Source organism: Eleutherodactylus coqui, chromosome 11 (genome assembly GCF_035609145.1).
Source record: "Eleutherodactylus coqui strain aEleCoq1 chromosome 11, aEleCoq1.hap1, whole genome shotgun sequence".
Taxonomy (NCBI): Eukaryota; Metazoa; Chordata; class Amphibia; order Anura; family Eleutherodactylidae; genus Eleutherodactylus; species Eleutherodactylus coqui.
In genome coordinates this window covers 65,126,654-65,146,259 of record NC_089847.1, presented here as the reverse complement: position 1 = coordinate 65,146,259, position 19,606 = coordinate 65,126,654, and the positions used below count along the sequence as shown (strand labels likewise).

The 19,606-nt window shown below is 42.5% G+C and overlaps 1 protein-coding gene across 2 annotated transcripts in view; it reads right to left on the bottom strand.

The window, feature by feature from the left end:
- Window positions 1-7: 7 nt before the first annotated feature.
- OVOL1 (ovo like transcriptional repressor 1) overlaps window positions 8-19,606 on the bottom strand; it is a 34,560-nt gene continuing 14,961 nt past the window's right edge. The window contains exons 3-4 of one of the 2 annotated variants that reach the window (XM_066582292.1): window positions 18,148-18,322; window positions 8-363 (exon numbers count right to left, since the gene is read on the bottom strand). In XM_066582292.1, the coding sequence (XP_066438389.1) occupies window positions 68-363; window positions 18,148-18,322 (471 nt within the window). In that variant the 3' untranslated portion in view covers window positions 8-67. Of the gene's footprint in view, window positions 364-18,147; window positions 18,326-19,606 lie in introns of both variants that reach the window. The other variant, XM_066582291.1, reaches the window with a different exon arrangement.

Here is a 19,606-nt window from a genome sequence, read left to right as displayed (position 1 = left end):
TGATGCTGGCTAGGCAGATCTTTGAAATGACTCCCAACAATAATACTGTCTGGATTGGCTGGGTATTTCAGAGAAGATGGTTGCTGTGTAGTAAGGGGCTGACTCCACCCTGTATTGCCACCGACAGTTTTTTGGAGGCACGCTGGATTAAAGCACTGTCAGGATGCTGATGTTGCAGGTGGTGGAGGTGGCTTTCCTGGCTGTCAGCTGTGTATCCACATTCTTCACACACATAGAGCTTGGTCCTACGTTCCTTGTAAGCATAATTCTGTTGTACTCCATGGATTTTCTTCAGATGCGACTCTAGAGAGCAGCGCTGAGTGAAGGCCTTGTCACATAGGTTACACTTGTAAGGACGGACTCCTAGAAAGAACAAAATAGAAAGTTATTTCTGCCATTTTGACTGTTAAAACCCTTTGTGTGACAACAGAGTAACAATGATGTTAATTTCATTCTTCTGAATATCTACAATTACAAACCTTCGTGGCACCAGTGTGTGAACAAACACCAACTACTATTAGTGCAATGGAACTGCTGTAGCTGGCAGGTGAGCAGAGTGTTCTTTAACCCCTTAATGACGCGGCCCTTTTTCTTTTTCCATTTTCGTTTTTTCCTCCCCCCCCCCTTTAAAAAAATCGTAACTCCTTTATTTATCCATCGACGCCACTGTATGAGGGCTTGTTTTTTTGCGGGACGAGTTGTTTTTTTCAATGGTGCTATTTAAAGTACCATATAATGTACTGAAAAACGTAAAAAAAAATTCTAAGTGGAGTCAAATGAAAAAAAAAAAACGACATTCTGCCATCTTTTAGTGCATCTTGTTTCTACGGCGCACAAACGGCAACAATAATGACATGATAACTTTATTCTATGGGTCGATACGATTACTACGATACCAAACTTGTATAGTTTTTTTTTAATTTTTTTTTTTTACTCCTTTTTTTTTCAAAGACATTTAATTTTTTTCAATTATTTTCTGCCGTCATAGTTTAGCAAGGGCTCATTTTTTGCGGGATGTTCTGTAGTTTCTGATAGTACCAATTTGGAATACATACGACTTTTTGATCGCTTTTTATTGCGTTTTTTCTGGGAGACAGGGTAACTAAAAAAGTGCCTTTCTGGCGTTCTTTATTTTTTTTTTTCGGACGACGTTCACTGTGCAGGAAAAATAATGCGCTACTTTGATAGATCGGACTTTTACGGACGCGGCGATACCAAATACATATTTTAATTTATTATTTAGATTTTTTAATAATAGATATGGCAAAAGGGGGGTGATTTAAACTTTTACAACTTTTTTTTTTTCAATTAAAAAAAACTTTTTTTTTTTTTTACATTACTTTGAAGTCCCCCTGGGGGACTTTAACATGCTATGCTTTGATCGCTCCTGCAGTATAACGTAATGCTATAGCATACTGCTTTTTGACAGGCAGTCTATCAAGCCACCTCACGGGGATGGCTTGATAGGCAGTCTGTTAAGGCAGCCCTGGGGCCTTTCATTAGGCCCCCGGCTGCCATGACACCTGCACGGCCCCCCCGATCTCACTGCGGGGGGGCCGTGCAGGACCCGATGTTCGGGGGATTTAAATGCCGCTGTCAGAATTGACAGCGGCATTTAAATGGTTAATAGCCGCGCGGCCACTCACGGCTATTGCCTGCGGGTGTCAGCTGTTATAAACAGCTGACGCCCGCACTATATGAAGAGAGGTTGCCATGCAACCTCTCTCTTTATACATACCCTGACGCTCCATGACGTACTGGTACGTCATTGGTCGTGAAGGGGTTAAATAAGCTCCCCTGCATGCTTATGTATTCTAACAACATACTGCTAAGGGTCCAATTGAAATATCTGTCAAATCTGTATTCATTGCAGACGAATAGGTTTTTTGTAACCCGTTTCACATGCATCAGAGAAAAATCTGTGAAAATTAGCATGTTACTTATTCTTCCAAATTCTTCCCAGCAAAGCCATCAGATATATTGGGCAGTGCTATGTAAACCATGGATAGAATATGGCACTCATATATACCATGACCTCTTTAAACAGCAAAGGTGCTGAGAGTTGACCCCACCAATGTAATTATTTTTTTTTGCTGTAGCCTATAACATCCATTGTTCTTTATTAAACTTTTATTTACCCATCACAAATATCAGGCAAAAACAAGGTTACAGTAAGAATATCTATGCATATTGTGACATGGGGGGTTCACTCGCCTTTGGATCGCCGTCTACAGGGGCGTGGCGCACCTCACACAAAAACAGGCTTCAGCAGACTGAAGTTTCTTTAAATCTCTGGCTCCTGCCAGCCTTCATTTATAGCACATCAAAACATCATACACAGTCCATATCGTTTTTGGGGTTTACAACCCGCAGGGTCCTGTCACTAACCCCTCCTAGGGCGTCTTCCTACGTCAGACAGGGTGACAGACCTAACTGGTCCAATGCAAAGGCCATAAACACCCCACCTGGGTGTGAGGTTAGGTTATCGTCCCTGTCAACCTCAGGGCCCTTGCTGGTCCTCACTGGACTCCAGCTTGCAGCCTGTCCTGCACTGCCAAGCTGTAACTTCCCCCTTTGCTTCTTGCAGGAACTGGTTTATATGCAACCAATTCCTGCTACACCCATCAGGTGTTAACCCTATTTTTCCCTTTGCAGGTATCAGACTGCCTGACTAGCACCCTCTGAAGGTCATTCTGATAATGCACCACTACAATATATAAAGGTGAAAGACCTCACTCACTCACTGACTGACTGACTCGCCACTAATTCTCTAACTTCCCGATGTACAAACTTGAAATTTGGCACAACCATTCTTTAGCTCCTAAATAGGAAAAGTAAAGAGGTCACAACTCAGTTATTCAATGCTAACTTCCCAGTGTCATACAAACATAAAATTTGGCACAAGCATTCTTTAGGTCCTAAATAGGAAACATAAAGGGCTCACAATTTGATTATTCAATGCTAAGTGCAAAAGTATTGGCACCCCTATGTAATGTAACTTTCTGGTGTACAAACAGGAAATTTTACACGACCATTCTTTAGGTCCTAAATAGGAAACGTAAAGGGGTCACAACTCAATTATTCAATGCTAAGTGCAAAAGTATTGGCACCCCTGTATAATGTGCCTAATCTATTTCTCTAACTTCTCGATATTGTATAAACATGAAATTTTGCAAGACCATTCTTTAGTTCCTAAATAGGAAAAGTAAAATGTTCACAACTTGATTATTCAATACTAAGTGCAAAAGTATTGGCATCCCTGTGTAATTCACCTAATCTAATTCTCTAACTTCCCAGTATCGTACAAACATAAAATTTGGCACAACCATTCTTTAGGTCATAAATAGGAAAAATAAAGGGGTAACAACTTGATTGTTCAATGCTAAGTGCTAAAGTATTGGCACCCCTATGTAATTACCTAATCTAATTCTCTAACTTTCCGGTGTCGTACAAGCATGACATTTGGCACAACCATTCTTTAGGTCCTAAGTAGGAAAAGTAAAGGGTGTCACAACTCAAATATTCAATGCTAAGTGCAAAAGTAAGTGCATCCCTATGTAATGTCATAGCAAATGATATGACATAGTAGAGAAGTGTCTTTTAAAACCTGTCTGAGCGTAGAAATGGTGTGACACGGTACCTACAATTTGTAATTTTATGGGGGTTTTTGGAATGTTTTTTTAAGGAGCTGGCTTTTATCCTTTGTTGCTGCAATTTAAGCCATTTGACTCATGGTCAGCCTGAGCACCTGAAAACCTTCAAGCTAAACCTTCAAGTAAATACTACTTACTAACCAGATGAAGATAACATTGTATCATGTGTTTTGGCTTTCAGAAAGGCAGATTTTAATAGACCCAGAAAAAGGGTAGGAAGGATCCAATGGCAGGATGATCTTAAGGACAGAAATGTCCAAGAAGGTTGGAAAATATTGCAAAATGAGATTCTCAAAGCACAATCGTTAACAATCCCTAAAAGGTGGAAGAATGGGAAGCATTAAAAAAATCACAAGAATGGATGAATATATAACTTAAACACATGCTAAAAAGAAAGAAAAAATGTTAATCAAATGGAAAGAGGGAGGAATATCTAAAGAATAATATAATGCAGTCTGAAGAACTGTAGGGCAAGTTTTAGAAAAGCTGATAATGAATTCAGGTTTGCAAGAGAGGCCAAAAGCAATAAAAAAAGGGATTTGGGGGTATGTCAAAAGCAAAAGAAAAGTCAAAGATGCTATAGACTATTTACAGAATGAACATGGTGATTTGGTTAAAAATTATGTTGAGAAGGCCGAACTTTTAAATTCCTATTTCCTATGTGGTTACTCTCAGAAAAATGTAACAGCAACTGATCTTCCCTGTGCTATTAAAGGAATGCAGGCTATCTATAAACAGAGAGATGGTGAGGGAACACTTAGCTAACTTACATGAATTCAAGTCCCATACTCTTTGAAAATTCCTGAAGAACAAGAGAAGTCCCAGAAGATTGAAGAAGGGCAAATGTTGTGCCTTTCTTCGAAAAGAGAATAAGGTGGACACAGGAAACTACAGGCCTGTGAGTCTGACTTCTATAGAGTCAGCATCAGTTTGTAACAGACAAGTCATGCCAAAATAATCTCATTTCCTTCCATGACAGAATTCACAACTGGCTGAGTGATCGTACTCAAAGAGTGCTCATGAATGGTTGCACATCCAAGTGGAAGAATGTCTCAAGTAGAGTACCACAAGACCCTGTCCTAGGCCCAGTGTTGTTCAACATTTATATAAACGATCTGGAGGAGAGAATTGAGGGGAAACTGATCAAATTTGCTGATGACACAAAGCTGGGAGGGATAGCTAACACTAGGGAAGAGGGAGAGGATTCAAAAAGATCTAGACGAGATTGAACAGTGGAGAGCGACTAAAAGAATGGTATTTAACAGGGAGAAAAAGAGGTAAATACAATTCTGGGATGTATTAAGAGAAGCATAGAGTCTAGATCACATGAGGTAATTATTCCCCTATGCTCTTACTTAGGGCTCCTGTGCACAGACGATAGTGCATTGCGTTACTCGCGGCGATAATCCGACCACGATTAACGCAGTGCACGCTTTCCATAGTGTTGCTAGGGAAAGCGCAGCCCCCTGTCCTCGAGCGAATAATCATAGCAATTCTCCGCTCGCTGGATTCAAATCGCGGCATGCAACTGTCAGTTCTCTCTCCTGCTCCCCGGCAGCGGAATATCGCTAGTGAACAGGGACCTAAGTCAGACCTCATCTGGAATACTATGTCCAGTTCTGGGCACCCCACTTTAAAAAAGACTTGGATAAACTGAAGCAAGTGCAGAAAAGAGTTACCAAGATGGTGAGCGGTCTGCAAATCATGTCCTTTGAGGAATAGTTAAAGGATCTGGGAATGTTTAGCTTGTAAAAAACAGGAATAACATCATTCTAAGCTTTTTTTCCTGCTTACATTTTTTTTTTGCGCGTAAAATACACTGTACTTACAAAGGTCTATGTGCACAAAAACACACATACGCAGAAAAAAATTAAAGGGATACGAAAATGCAACATTTACACAGTGTTTACCGCATATGCCCGTGTCAGCCAGCCCTAAATTGCGCTGCAAACGAACTAGTTTCCATGTACTGTCTAATGCAATTTGTGCCATAGCCTCTCTGGCGCAACTCGCACTCACAGCTAGGGTGCCGGAGACCCTGCGTCGCCTTCACATAATGGAAAATCACTGCAGGACTTTTGCAACAGAAAACCTGTAGCAATTACTCTAAATCCACTGTGGCCAAAGCTGTACAGAAATTGTGCTGACCAGGATGCATTTTTAATTGCAGAAATATTGTGGATTTTAACGCTTGTATTTCAAGGGTTGAAATCTGCAGCATAAATAGACATGCTGTCACTTAAGAATCCGCAGTGGTTTTCAAAAACATTGGGAATTTGCTGAGGAAATTTTCTGCAGCATGCGAAGGAGATTTTAGAAATGGCTCGTATTGTAAATGCTGCGGAATTGCCACAGCGAATCCTGCAGCAGAAATTCTGCAGTATTTCCACCATGTATGAAGGCGGCCTTAAAGTTAAAAAGGAAGTAGAGTTCGTGGGAATTTCAGATTTGTCAGGTTTGTCACCTTTTTCCAGCCCATATAAAATAATTTATTGTTGAGTCAATATTGAAGAATTGATTCAGATTGGTGCATTTTTCTAAACTTAAAAAACCTTTGCTAACATGTTCATTTTTACCCAACTTAGTTTAAAGTGTAGATATAAATGAAAGATTTAATTTGTAATGTATTCTTAATTTTTGTCTCGTATCAATCAAAAGTGGAGTAACATTTAGAGAGAAAAATGAAAAACACCAGCTCACCAACCAATCCTGCCAGAGGACGGAAGCACTGACATGCATGACCAAGTGAGCAAGGAAAGGATGCAAAAAGAGGTCGAGCTAATACAATAAGAACATTTGAAAAAAAACCACTAAAATTTTATTTGACATACTTGTAAAAAGATATGGTCATGTTGACCAGAAATGACCATAGCGCATAAAAAATGCTCTAAAGCCACTATAGTAAGTGTGTATGTACATTCATTACAGTGGGGTAGATAGAGATAATCGAGCACAGTGCTCGGCTATTTCAGTCTTCCCCATAGAAATAAATGGAGCTGGGTCATTCTATTCATCTCAATGGGGCAAACTTGAAAAAAATGACTTGTAACTGGAATACCCCTTTAACACTAGGGCTACATGGCAATATGTTTCTCATAACATCAAGTCTCAGAAAAGCTTTTAAAAAACAGCCAAATTACAGACAAGTCATACTTGCATGTTACTTACAATGGTGTCCATGGTGGAAAAGACACTTGTGACCTGCGATAAAAGTCCAATCAATTTGGACTTTATGTGACTGTCTCGTCAGACTCACATTAAAGGGGTTGTCCGGCCATAAACATTAGGTCTCATTACTTCTGTTTGCCCAATACAATGCACTTTGTAATATACATTGTGCATTGTAAATTAGGCAAACAGAAGTTATTCACTTACCTCTTGGCTGCCCCCCCCTGTGTTGCTCCTCGGTTGCCATGGTTCCTGGTTCCGACAAGTCTCTTCTCCTCTTCTTGTCGGGACGACCGGGGACGCGCCTCTCCAGCACAGCTCTGCGCATGTGCAGAAGTTCAGCCTGGGAAGCTCAGTTCTGCCTGAGGAGGCGTGGCTGCTGATGTGTGTCTGTGCAATGTCAGGATGGATGGATGGATGTGTGCAAGTGGCTGTCAGAGGTCCGGGGGGTGGGGTGGGGGGAGGGGGGGCAGCGGCAGTGATGTGTGTCTGTGCAATGTCAGGATGGATGGATGGATGTGTGCAAGTGGCTGTCAGAGGTCCGGGGGGTGGGGTGGGGGGAGGGGGGGCAGCGGCAGTGATGTGTGTCTGTGCAATGTCAGGATGGATGGATGGATGTGTGCAAGTGGCTGTCAGAGGTCCGGGGGGTGGGGTGGGGGGAGGGGGGGCAGCGGCAGTGATGTGTGTCTGTGCAATGTCAGGATGGATGGATGGATGTGTGCAAGTGGCTGTCAGAGGTCCGGGGAGGGGGGGCAGCGGCAGTGATGTGTGTCTGTGCAATGTCAGGATGGATGGATGGATGTGTGCAAGTGGCTGTCAGAGGTCCAGGCGGGGGGGGGGGGGGGATGGATGGATGGATGTGTGCAAGTGGCTGTCACTTGCACACATCCATCCATCCCCCCCCCCCCCCGCCTGGACCTCTGACAGCCACTTGCACACATCCATCCTGACATTGCACAGACACACATCACTGCCGCTCGCTCCCCTCCCCCCTCCTGGCATGAGTGTATAACTCAGTCTCCCCTGGCCACACCCCCTCTGAGTATAGTATGCAGCAGGGGGCGGGGCCTGGGCGGGGAGAGACTGTAGAGCAGTTCAATAGAGGTGGGCGTGTCATGGGCGGGGCTAGGACATGAGCTGAGGGAGGCCATGAAATTTTGCCTGTTCATGTCTCTTACTACCACCGGGAGCGCGCACACAGAGGCGCCATCTTTGAAAGCTGCAATGAGCATCAGAGTCTAAGGTAAGAAACTGACATTGCAGCTGATCTGCCTGCCGGTTTGAGCCCCTGTATGCTGTCTGTTACTATCCTTACTGAAAGGAAAGCAGCAGCATTATAAAAATTTTTACCCTGTGTGGCCGGACAACTCCTTTAAGTTGCAGGTCATAATGCAACCCCATTGACAATCATTAGATGTGACGCCAAATGCAAAGTTGCGATCTTCATGTCACTTATCTTGCTGTTTAGCCTAGCCCTAAATGAAGAAGCTGTATAAACTTGATTGCTACATTGGTCTCACAATAGCATACAAATTTATGGATACAATTAAAGAAACCCTCCGGATTCAGGTAAAATTCTGCCCTGGGACCGGAGGAGGAGGGAGGTATATTACTGGCAGATGTTCTGCCGTCCAGATCTCACTTTTTGCTGTACAAGATGGCCAGTGCAATTTTCTAACTACCTAATGCACACTCGCCACTGCTGTCTGATTGACTGGTAGTCTAACAGTACCAATGAACTGTGGGTATTAGGTAGGTAAAAAATTGAGTTGGCCATTTTGGATGGCCAGAAATGGGATCCAGAACCAGAAGATTGGACAGCCAGCAGACAGGAACAGCTGCAGGTAATGTATGCCCCTCCTCTCTGGTCCCAGAACAGAATTTTGTCATGAAACAGGTCACTTCAATATTCATATGAATTGGATGTAATACATATGTGAATCTAATCTGAGTTTGAACTAGAATTATTTTTTACATTGGTTAGACTATAATCCCCTAATGGAAACAATGATTTATTCCAGTTTATTCTCAGATCCAAAAATTTGACAAAAATCTCCAGGTTATTGTTAATTCTTGGCAAATAATTAGGCGGCTTATCTAAATATATCAGAATATCATCTACAAATAATGAAATCTCCCTTATCGGTCCATACTCAAAGCTAATAATTTCAGAATGATTTATAATAAAGATGGCAAGGGGCTCCAAACCTAAAGTATGAGAGGAGAGAAAAGGCATTCCTAATGGATCCTTTTCACAGAGGCAAATGAGGGGAAGATGGTATTGTTCATTTTTAATCTGGCAGCGGGATTGCAGTAAATGATCCTCAATTATTGATTAAAGTTGCTGCCAAATGCATGGAAGGTCCTCCACATATACTGCCATTCATCACTGTCCAAAACGTTTATATTAAAAGCTGTAATGTTGATGGCATTTCCAAAGGAAATTTTAAAGAACTCAATAATCCCTTTAAATAATGGAATTGTTTGTTATACCATACAATTTCCTAATAACACGAAAGAAGGTGGTATTTAATTTCCTTGGGACAAATTCTGTATTTTCGCTTGGCTGCACAATGGTAACATGGTTCTACAGATAAGCAGACAGGAAATCTTCATGTTTCCTTAAAATTCAGTCTTTTCACCACTCAATAGGTTATTATGCAGGAAGTAGTACTTTTGTATCCTATATCTCCCCATCTTGAAGACTCAGCTACTACCCAGTTTCTATCGGTTATAGAACCGATGCTGCTCATTTTCACACAGCCGTTCAGGCTGTTCGGTTCTATAACCTAGACTCACCATCCTGATGATGCGGTCACTGCATTAAGGACCGCGGAAACGCGTAGATGGTGTTAGCCAGCCTAAGATAGCCTTATTGTTGTGCTTGACATGCCACAGATGTCCACATCATTGTATATCGGGCTATCTATGCTTAAATGGTGATAGTGAATGCAGCAGTTACTGACAAAGAGGGTTCATTATACATCTTATTGAACCCTCTTCAGTTCAGTTGCTCGTAGCTGCTGGTGATTATAAAATCTCACAAACAGCGGCATTCATCTCTAGTGAAGCAGTGATCAGCTATTTTTATTAGCTGCACTCAGCAGTGTTTAGTCCATGTGACAGGGTCTTATGAGTTAATGACCCTGGTCTAAGACTCTCCGCTGTGTCTGTCCCTAATGGGAATGTGGTAAAATAAAAGGAACGTTTGGTGCTGTAATATGTCCTTGCACCATTTAATTCCTAGTTACAGACCACTCAGCGCTGCAGTCTATTTGCCAGCTTTTATATAAACTAGATAAACACGCTAAATGACGTTAGTCAAGCGAGTCACTATATAGATGAAATTAGTGACCGTGTTTACTATAGCTGGTTATCGCATCAGGGTATAATCCACCATAATAGGGGATATACCACATAGTATATACCTGATTGATGCTATATTTCCTGGGCATTAATATATGCCTCAATATTCTGCCAGACGGGGGTTACATTTATTATTCTGGCTTTTACCCATTTATCGGCTCCAACGTATAAATACAAAAAATATAACCTACATTGTGCTTTGTTAGCCCTTGTGGCCATTTATACACGTGGAGCTGTACACAACCATAATATATATCTCGACCCATGCACCAACAATATAGATTGGGTCATTGTGGTTGTGGAGTTAGAACTTAGCGCATCATCTGGTATATACTTATATGGACTTACTACTGTTAGAATATCTACTTGTCCAGTAGGAGTGTAACTGGAATAAGAGTCCACGCCTTTTATACATTTTTATTTTTATCTTTACCTAATAAAAGTTATATTTTAGTGATTCCCTCGGTGATAGGCTTATATTGTTTACTTTTTATTTCTCCCTACTCTTACATTAATTACTTTCACAGATCATTTTGATAAAACATTTAAAGTAATTTTTTGAACTATAAGATTTATTGCAAGCCATTTATTCTGTAGCCACCATCACTAAGTGGCGCTAGAGTTTCAATAATTTCCCGTTCGTGCTTTTTATGGTCATTCTGAATAAAAAGTAATATAGAAACATAAACCACTAGGGGGCTTCAAGGCTCCACTACATGAACATTCCAAAAGAACAAAAAAGAAGCAAATATGACACCTAGTGCCTTCAACCCCATATTAAATCAGATAATATAGTGCCTTCAAGTTCCCCTTAGCTTCCCATAATTTTGAGGCGCTTACATGCCTGTAGCTATAAACTCAAAGTGACATTTATCCTTTAAACTATTATAATACTGTGTTCTATCTGCTTTCTGCAAACAGATGACAACTTCCCTTATTACCAGTCTTCATCCTTCTCCACAAGGTTTACTGAATATGTATGATTAATTCACAAGATTTTTTACCCCAAATCCCCCCAAATCTAGATGTTATTGCAATACCTAAATATTGGTAGCTTTGTTTCATTTTATTTACAGAGGTGCCCCCATGTTCTGTTGTGATAAGAGTGCCAATTTCTATAAAAGTGACAACAGGAAGTGCAGCCATATTGGTTGTTTTGTAGGCAAAAGAAATATTATGTAATTAGTCACCTAGTAAATATGTCAGCTAGTATTTTCTTATTTTTTCCTTTCTATCTTAAAATTCTCTTCAGTTGGGTCATATGATCTCATTGTAAGCACCTTGGAATTACTTGTCTCTCTGTTCTTTCCTGGAGTCACTATTTCAGTCAGAATTTCCTGTATGATGAAACTCCATGAACTGTACTGCACCATCTTTTCACAGGGGCCGCAAAAACTCTTATCACAGTTACTGATGATGATTAGAGGTTCCTATCACACAGGTATAATGAAGGAGATTACAGTTCATACAAATGTTGGCATGTATTTTGTCTAGACATTGATGGCAAAATTGTCTCCTTGTTTTTATTTGAAATGTCCTTACATTATAAAAGTCTGCCATCAATTTCTGCTAAGATAATTTAGATGGGATTTACTGGTACATTTATGGCCTATCCTTAATATTTGATTCTTCATGTCCAATCCCTGAGACCCACAGTTTTAGCAGAACTATGGGGCCACAGCTCCCTCTGGAGTTCTCAGTCCACTTTCAATCTGCTGTATAATAAAAACTATATCTAGTTGAGGACTTCCGCCCTGGACACAGAGGGAACAGGACGTGCTTTGCAGAGCTCCTGGCCACAGCACTCCCCGCAGACATCGGGACCCTCTAGTGCCCTAAAAAAAAGCAGCTGTAGGGGAAAACCATCCCCCCTGTGAGCCTGTTGGAAGCCCCCCATACCACAGAAGAGAAGCCTGGAGGTCTCCCCTTAGACCCCCTGATGCCGCCTACCTGGACTGGAAGCCGTAGTGTACGCAGTGACAGAGACCCGGGATGTGGCGTCTTCCGGGGACCTTGCCACCATCAGAGAGTCCCGGTGGGCTCTATCCAGCTGCAGTCCCCCGCCTGCACCCCGCTGGAGACCGCCGATGCACAGCGGCCCAGCTGCCTAAATTTCCGGCCGTGATACCCGTGGCACAGCATACCTGGTGCCGCGAGCAGGAAGAGAGGCCTCGGGACGTCCCCGGACTGCCGGAGAGGTCGCCGCTCACCCCCCCCCCCCCCGTGCCGAGAGACATCACTAAACGGCCACCAACACACTGCGGCCTAGTGGCACCTGGAGCCGTGGCTGGACTTTCAGCCGTGATACCTGTGGAATACACAACCCAACGCCGCGAGAGGAGAAAAGCCCCGAAACATCCCTGGACTGCCGGATCCCCTCTTACCCCCGCTGCCGCGATTTGGAGCCGCAGTCCCTGCAAATATAGTGGAGGCTTGGGTGCTCCACACTGGGACATTCTGACAAGACAACAGGCCCCTGGTGGTCTCTGACCCCTTGCAGCTCTTGACCCAGACCCTACAGCACTATATCTCCCACAGAGGAGGCTAACAGGCCCTCTAGGGCCCAGGGTCAACATACACCGCGGCAGAGGTTCTCACGCGTCACAGTGGCGTTGTAGCAGAGCGGTCTGCTGGGGGAGTCTGGACTGGCAGGGGAGATACCTGCGACCTGTCACCATCAAATACCGCGTGGAAAGGGGACAAAACCGAATCAATAAAGATGCAGGCCACGATCCAGGCTAACGAGATATCATGAGTACGAATGGAGGTTGAGTAGTTATCAGATGAGGAGCCACATCCATAATACTAATCTGCAGCAAAGCTATTATTGATCTTGGAGACTCGGCGAAATTTTTGATCTTGGTGTGCATAACCCGCATAACCGCCAGATTCTAAGAAATCCAACTATGGACAAGAATTTAAACGAATGCAGCGCGGGTACCTCAGTACAAGCAACACGCCAGCTAGACTCAGATAAGGCAGCAACAGGAGGAAAGAAAAGGAATAGGCCTACCAAAGCCATTAAGGAAAAAAGTGCAAAGGGCCTCAACAGCCTATATCCTCCCCAAGGACTGCCTCACCTCGTGCTGTGGCTCCATTAGATATTTACTCTGAAACAATGGACACTTCCTCCTTGCAGACCCCCCTGCTGGCAACTGACAACAGCATGGAAGTAATGCAGGCGACCCTAGTGGCGCAAGAGGTATCAAAATCACTTCTCCCCCTATTTGACAGCAGATTAGAGACACTACACAAATCTATAAATTCGGCGCTGTCACAAATTACAGATAACACCCAAAGATTGACAGAACTGAAGACGAAAACCCAAAACATGGAACATACCATCGCAACTCTAGAGGCCTCGTTGCAAAGAAGCCGGTCAGGGACTGAAACAGTCAGAGAAAAAATCGATGACTTAGAAAATAGACACCGCCGCAACAACCTGAGCTTTGTCAGGATACCGGAGTGAATAACAAAGAACCAACTTATAACATACCTGACCACGGATCTTCCACAGGCTCTCAAGCTTAATATGTCCAATGATCCTTTAACAATAGAACGGGCTCACCGCATTGGACCACCTGGAGATAGACGCAACAACGACAGAGCTCGACCTCGCCAGGTGATAGCCAAATATATGCATTGGGCAACAAAAGAGGCTATTTTACAGGCCTACAGGCGCCAGGGGGCACTACAAATCCAAGGGGTGAAGATTCTTGTGTTCCAAAACTTCTCTGTGGCTGTGTCACAAAAACGCAAGCGGTTTCTGATGATCTGTCAAATCTTGCACGAAAGAAACACCTGCTTCCAGCTGCTGTACCCAGCAAAACTCCGGGTCCAAGACGCCAACAGATTCCTACTGTTTAATACCCCAGAGGAAGCGAGAAGGCATATGCATTTGGAGGAAGCGGGAGAACAGGGTTGAGACTGACGTATACGAGTAAAAGAAACTTTTTTTCTGCTCTCTACTTCGCCCTCGCCCCAAGCTATATGAATGTGGCAATCCTCATGTAAAAGAAACGATAATATTCATGTTATTTGTGTATAAGGTTTTTTTATATATTTCACTCTGACCTGTTTGATTTCCAGAAAATGGTCTGGTAGGGAGACTGTCCCCCCCCCCCCCCACACGGCACGAATATTATTCAGTTGCGCCTGCAGCTCGCTGGGAGCAGAGGACGTAACAAGGACAAAGAGGCATATATCCCAGTATTTATGATCAAGCTACACACACTACCATGCCTATAGACACAGAGCTAGAAGACTATCAAACACCCACAACATTACAACTTCTGTCCTGGAATGTAGCGGGACTTAACACACCCATTAAGCGGAAAAAAGTAATCACACACTTAAGGCACCACAAGCCAGATATCAGATTTTTTTTACAGGAAACACACTGGAAGAAGGGAGGAGGCGGTGAGCTGCGAGCATCATGGATTGACACATGCTATACATCCTCACACATGTCAGCATCTCGAGGAATAGCTACCTTAATCAGGAAAAACACACTATACACGCTACTACATACTATAGCTGATCCGCAAGGCAGGTATCTTATACTGAGAATATGCGTAGACTCACAAATATACTGCCTAGTGAACATCTATCCCTCTAATGTAGACCAACCAAAATGTTATGCCGCAGTGATAGAAATGCTACAACCCTATTTAAATGATTGTTTGATTATTCGAGGAGATTTTAATAGTGTGCAGGATGACTCTCTGGACAGGACAGGCCCTTCTGCTCAACCAGCCCTAACCACACACACGTTGCTGACTTTGATAGATCAGCTTCACCCATGCGACCCATGGCGACTGGTCAACTCCACAAGTAGGGAATACGCATGCTGCTCCAACGCTCACCATTCATTCTCGTGCATTGATTTTTGACTCTATTGATATCCAGCAGTCTTTTTGACCAGCACCATCAGTCTGTAATCCACCCAATATCTCTTTCTGATCATGCGCCGGTGACAATGAGACTACAGCTGGTCCCTTCCCAGAGGCTGTCACGGCTGTGGCGCTTCCCCTCTTTTTTGCAGGAATCGGAAGATTTCAGGGAGTACCTGAGACTCCACTGGAATAATTATGCAGATGACAATAGGGAGCATAAAGGCGACATAGCGTTGTTTTGGCAGGCTTCGAAAGTGGTGATGCAAGGCCATATTATAGGCTATGTATCCCAGAGGCGGAAAAATTGTGATTACAAATTTCTGGCCAAGATATTGGCTGATAGGATTCAACTTATTCTCTCTTCTATACTTAACGCATCGCAGAAAGGTTTCACGCAAAGATGAAGTGCCCTGAAGAGTATTAGAGCTGCCATAGCGGCGACGGTTGCTGCACAGAACCCTGACAGCCTGGTGATAATGCTTTTGAGTCTGGATGCTGTGAAAGCTTTTGACAAAATGGCTCAGCCATTCTTGAATACGATACTGGGAAGACATGGTTTTGGACAGATGTTTGTAAATTATATCAATGCAATGCATACAAACACTACCACTACCCTTACAATTAATGGCCTTAATATCTCGAATAGTGATTTATTCAGAGAAACTCGCCAGGGCTGCCCACACTCCCCGCTGCTTTTCAATCTATCCATAGACCCACAACTTAGATACCTAACACACACCACGCTCTTTGCAGGAGTGTGCTACGCGGATTTGGAAATTAAAGTAGAAGCATTTGCAGATCTACTGTTAATAGTTAGTAATCCCAAGGAGACACTAATACCATTGCTACAGGAAATTGAGAGAATTGGTAGGCTCTCAGGCCACACCCTAAATCTAGATAAAACCGAAGCTTTACAGCTCAAGGAGCCGGCTAAGCTTCCATGGGCAGCTCAATGTCCCTTCCACTGGGAAAAACATTCCATACAATATCTAGGGATCCAGATCACAAGAAACCCTTCTAAACTATATAGCGTAAATATCGAACCCTACATTAAAAAACTACATTGGAAAAATGTTACGCTGTCCTTTTCGGGGAGAGCCAGCCTCCTAAAGATGATAGAATTTCCCCGCCTGTTATATATTTTACACTCTCTACTCATATTCTTAAAATTAAAAGACATCAGACAGATTAATTACTTGTACAGAAATTTTATCTGGGGGGGGGGGTGGGGGGTGGGGGTGGGGGTGGAGGGTGAGCGGCCACGAATAGCCCTTAAGGTACTACAGAAACATAGAGACAATGGTGGAATTAATCTACCCCACATAAGAGATTACAATTTAGCAGCACATGCCTGTATCATCCATGATTGAATCCACTCCCAGTCACCTTTCACAAACGAACCGCTTGAACAGAAAATGGCCAGCCCAATGCAACTACAAAACATACTCTATTGTTCTAACGCAGAACTACCAGAGAGGGTTAAACATAATCCCCTGATACTTGCGCCTTGGAAGACGTGGAATAAACTACGCCGTGATAGCCATGCATCGCCACACGTATCCCCACATATGTCTTTGATAAATAACCCCAATTTCCAAGATGGCAATCCCCATAATATTTCTTTTTTTATTGTTTAAAACAACTCCATAGGCAGAGCACAAAAACTGCGACGTTTCGTCCTATGCAAAGGACTTTGTCAAGATTTTTTATCCGCTGAGGACTTCAGAATCTTTCTTTGATATGCTCCATCGGATGCTGCTCTCCTTGACATTTTACCAGGATTTACTTAGGATCTTCTAGTCCGGATCCCTCGGTAAGCGTGCATCTGTTTGCTCTTATTCTATTTTTGGGCTTATTGCCATATCTCCCTATTTCTACAAGCCTTAGGGCTTTTTTGGTGTGCTGCAGAGACCCTTCTGCTATTTTTCTCCATAATATTTCTTTTGAGTGGAGGGCCCAAGGCGTTGATTCGATAGACAAACTGCTATGCAAAAAAGAGAAGCATGTTTTGTCATACGAAGGAATAAAACAAAAATATCCTAAGCTTTCAATCCCGCTATTTTCATATCTACAGGCCAGACACTATATCTTGGGACTTCTGCCACAGCTCCGAGAGTTTGATTGGACGCAGACAGGTGGCACATGGATCTCTAAGTCGATGGGCATGCGGGGAATGATTTCTAGACTATACAGAGCAATAAGAAACATGCGGGAACAGGACGACATTGATCCAGGGATTGGACGGTGGTCTCTGGATAACCCAAACTTCCCACCTACATTGATTATGGAGTCTGTGTCATCGGCCTATAAATATTTGCCTTCGTCTAGCTTCCTGAAGTGAGGCTACAGGTTGTCCATAGATCTTATCTAACCCCTGTAAGGGGATATCATATGGGAATATACTTTACCTCAAACTGTTTCAAATGTAAAGCACCGCAGGCAAATCTATACCACTGCTTGTGGACATGCCCCCTGATACAGGCTTTCTGGTCTGCGAATATATCAACTCACACTTGACAAACTTCTGTACACAGGAGCCCATTTGGGCGATTTTTGGGTATCTAAACCCTAAGATATATCGTTGTTCAAGAGGAGTTCGTAAGCTCTTGCACTTAGCAGCAGCGGTGGGACTAAAGGCTATCCTACAGATGTGGATACAGCCAACAAGCCCTCCATTCAAACTGTTCCTAGAGTAATTAGCGTTTCTGTTTCAAATGGATTGGGCTGAGACGTCACTCTTTATGGAAAAAATGGTACAGTGCTTTTCTGAGACCTGGGGGAGCTTTGTCCAGCCGCTGCCGCAGAGGATAAGAGAACGACTGAGAAATTTTACAATACTGTGATATATCTCTGTCTAGATGCTGGGCAGTGAAACTGGTAATAATGTTTGTAATACCATTGAAATGTCGGATGTATACCCCGATTTGGTTAATAAAAACATATTAAAAAAAAACAACTATATCTATTTTTAGTAGATGAAGTATTTAAGCTTTCATTATACTGGATTAGAAGTGTAACATTCCATAATAGGGAGTTCTGCCAATATGGCTCTCCAACTCTCTTACCTGTATGGGTGCGCACATGTCTCTTCAGGTCAAAAGTGTCATTGAATCCTTTACCACAATGCTCACAGCGGTGTCTCTTCACCTCACTGTGACACTTCATGTGACGGTTCAGCATCCTTTGGTATGTAAAGCTTTTGTCGCACATTGTGCAGCGGAACAGCATCCTTTGTTCACCCTGCTATAAAAATAATCATAGAGAAGATATTGTAGATAAAAGATGTCTCAGTGAACCCGAACAGGACGTCTATGTATGAAAAGGAGGTTATTACATTAAATCTTTAAAAAAATATATTTTACATTAGATATTCTCAACTTGGTGCCCATGCAGTACAGGAGACTTGGCAACACTTCTACATTGCTACATTATGTTTGCTATTATAGAGCTGCCTGTACAGGATAGACCAGGCACCAATTTATACTTCACATAGAATTAGAGAATTAGTTTTTTATACTAAATGGAAGTAATAGTATGTGTAAGTTATATTGTATTGTGAAAACATTTTATTACATAGTAGCTGATATACCCAGCCTTGCCCGAGTTAATTTGATACAGGTGTTTACGTGTTGTTTGCACGGAAAATTTTATAAAGTCAAGGTTATTTTAGAGTAACCGAGGAATAAAAATGTATACAGATAGATGAGTGTTAGATTCTCCTCAGGCTGCATGTACCGATGTCCCACTGCAGAATGTGCCACCCCACCCATTCTCCTCATTTAGGACCCTAAAAATGCTCGCACCATATTTCACACTTGTACGACACCAAGAAGTTACATTACATAGGGGTGCACTTACTTTTGCAATGAGCATTGAATAATTGAGTTCTGACCCATTTGATTTTCCTATTTAGGACCTAAAGAATGGTCATGCCAAATTTCATGTTTGTATGACACTGGGAAGTTAGAGAATTAGATTAGGTACATTACATAGGGATGCCAATACATTTGCACTTACCATTGAATAATCAAGTTGTGACCCCTTTAGTTTTTCTATTTAAAACCTAAACAATGGTTGTGCCAAATTTCATGTTTGTATGAAACCGGGAAGTTACATTACATAGGGGTGCCATTACTTTTGCAATTAGTATTGAATAATCGAGTTGTGACCCCTTTACATTTTCCTAATTAGGACCAAAAGAATGCTCCTGCCAAATTTCATGTTTGTATGACATTGGGAAGTTCGAGAATTAGATTGGTACATTACACAGGGGTGCCAATACTTTGGCACTTAGCATTGAATTTTCAATTTGTGACCCCCTTACTTTTCCTATTTAGGACCTTAAGAATGCTCTTGCCAAATTTCATGTTTGTACAACATCGGGAAGTTAGAGAATTAAATTTGATACATTATACAAGGGTGCTAATACTTTTAAACTTAGCAGTGAATTTTCGAGTTAGGACCCCTTACTTTTCTTATTTAGGACCTAAACATTGCTCCTGGCAAAATTCATGGTTGTGCGAT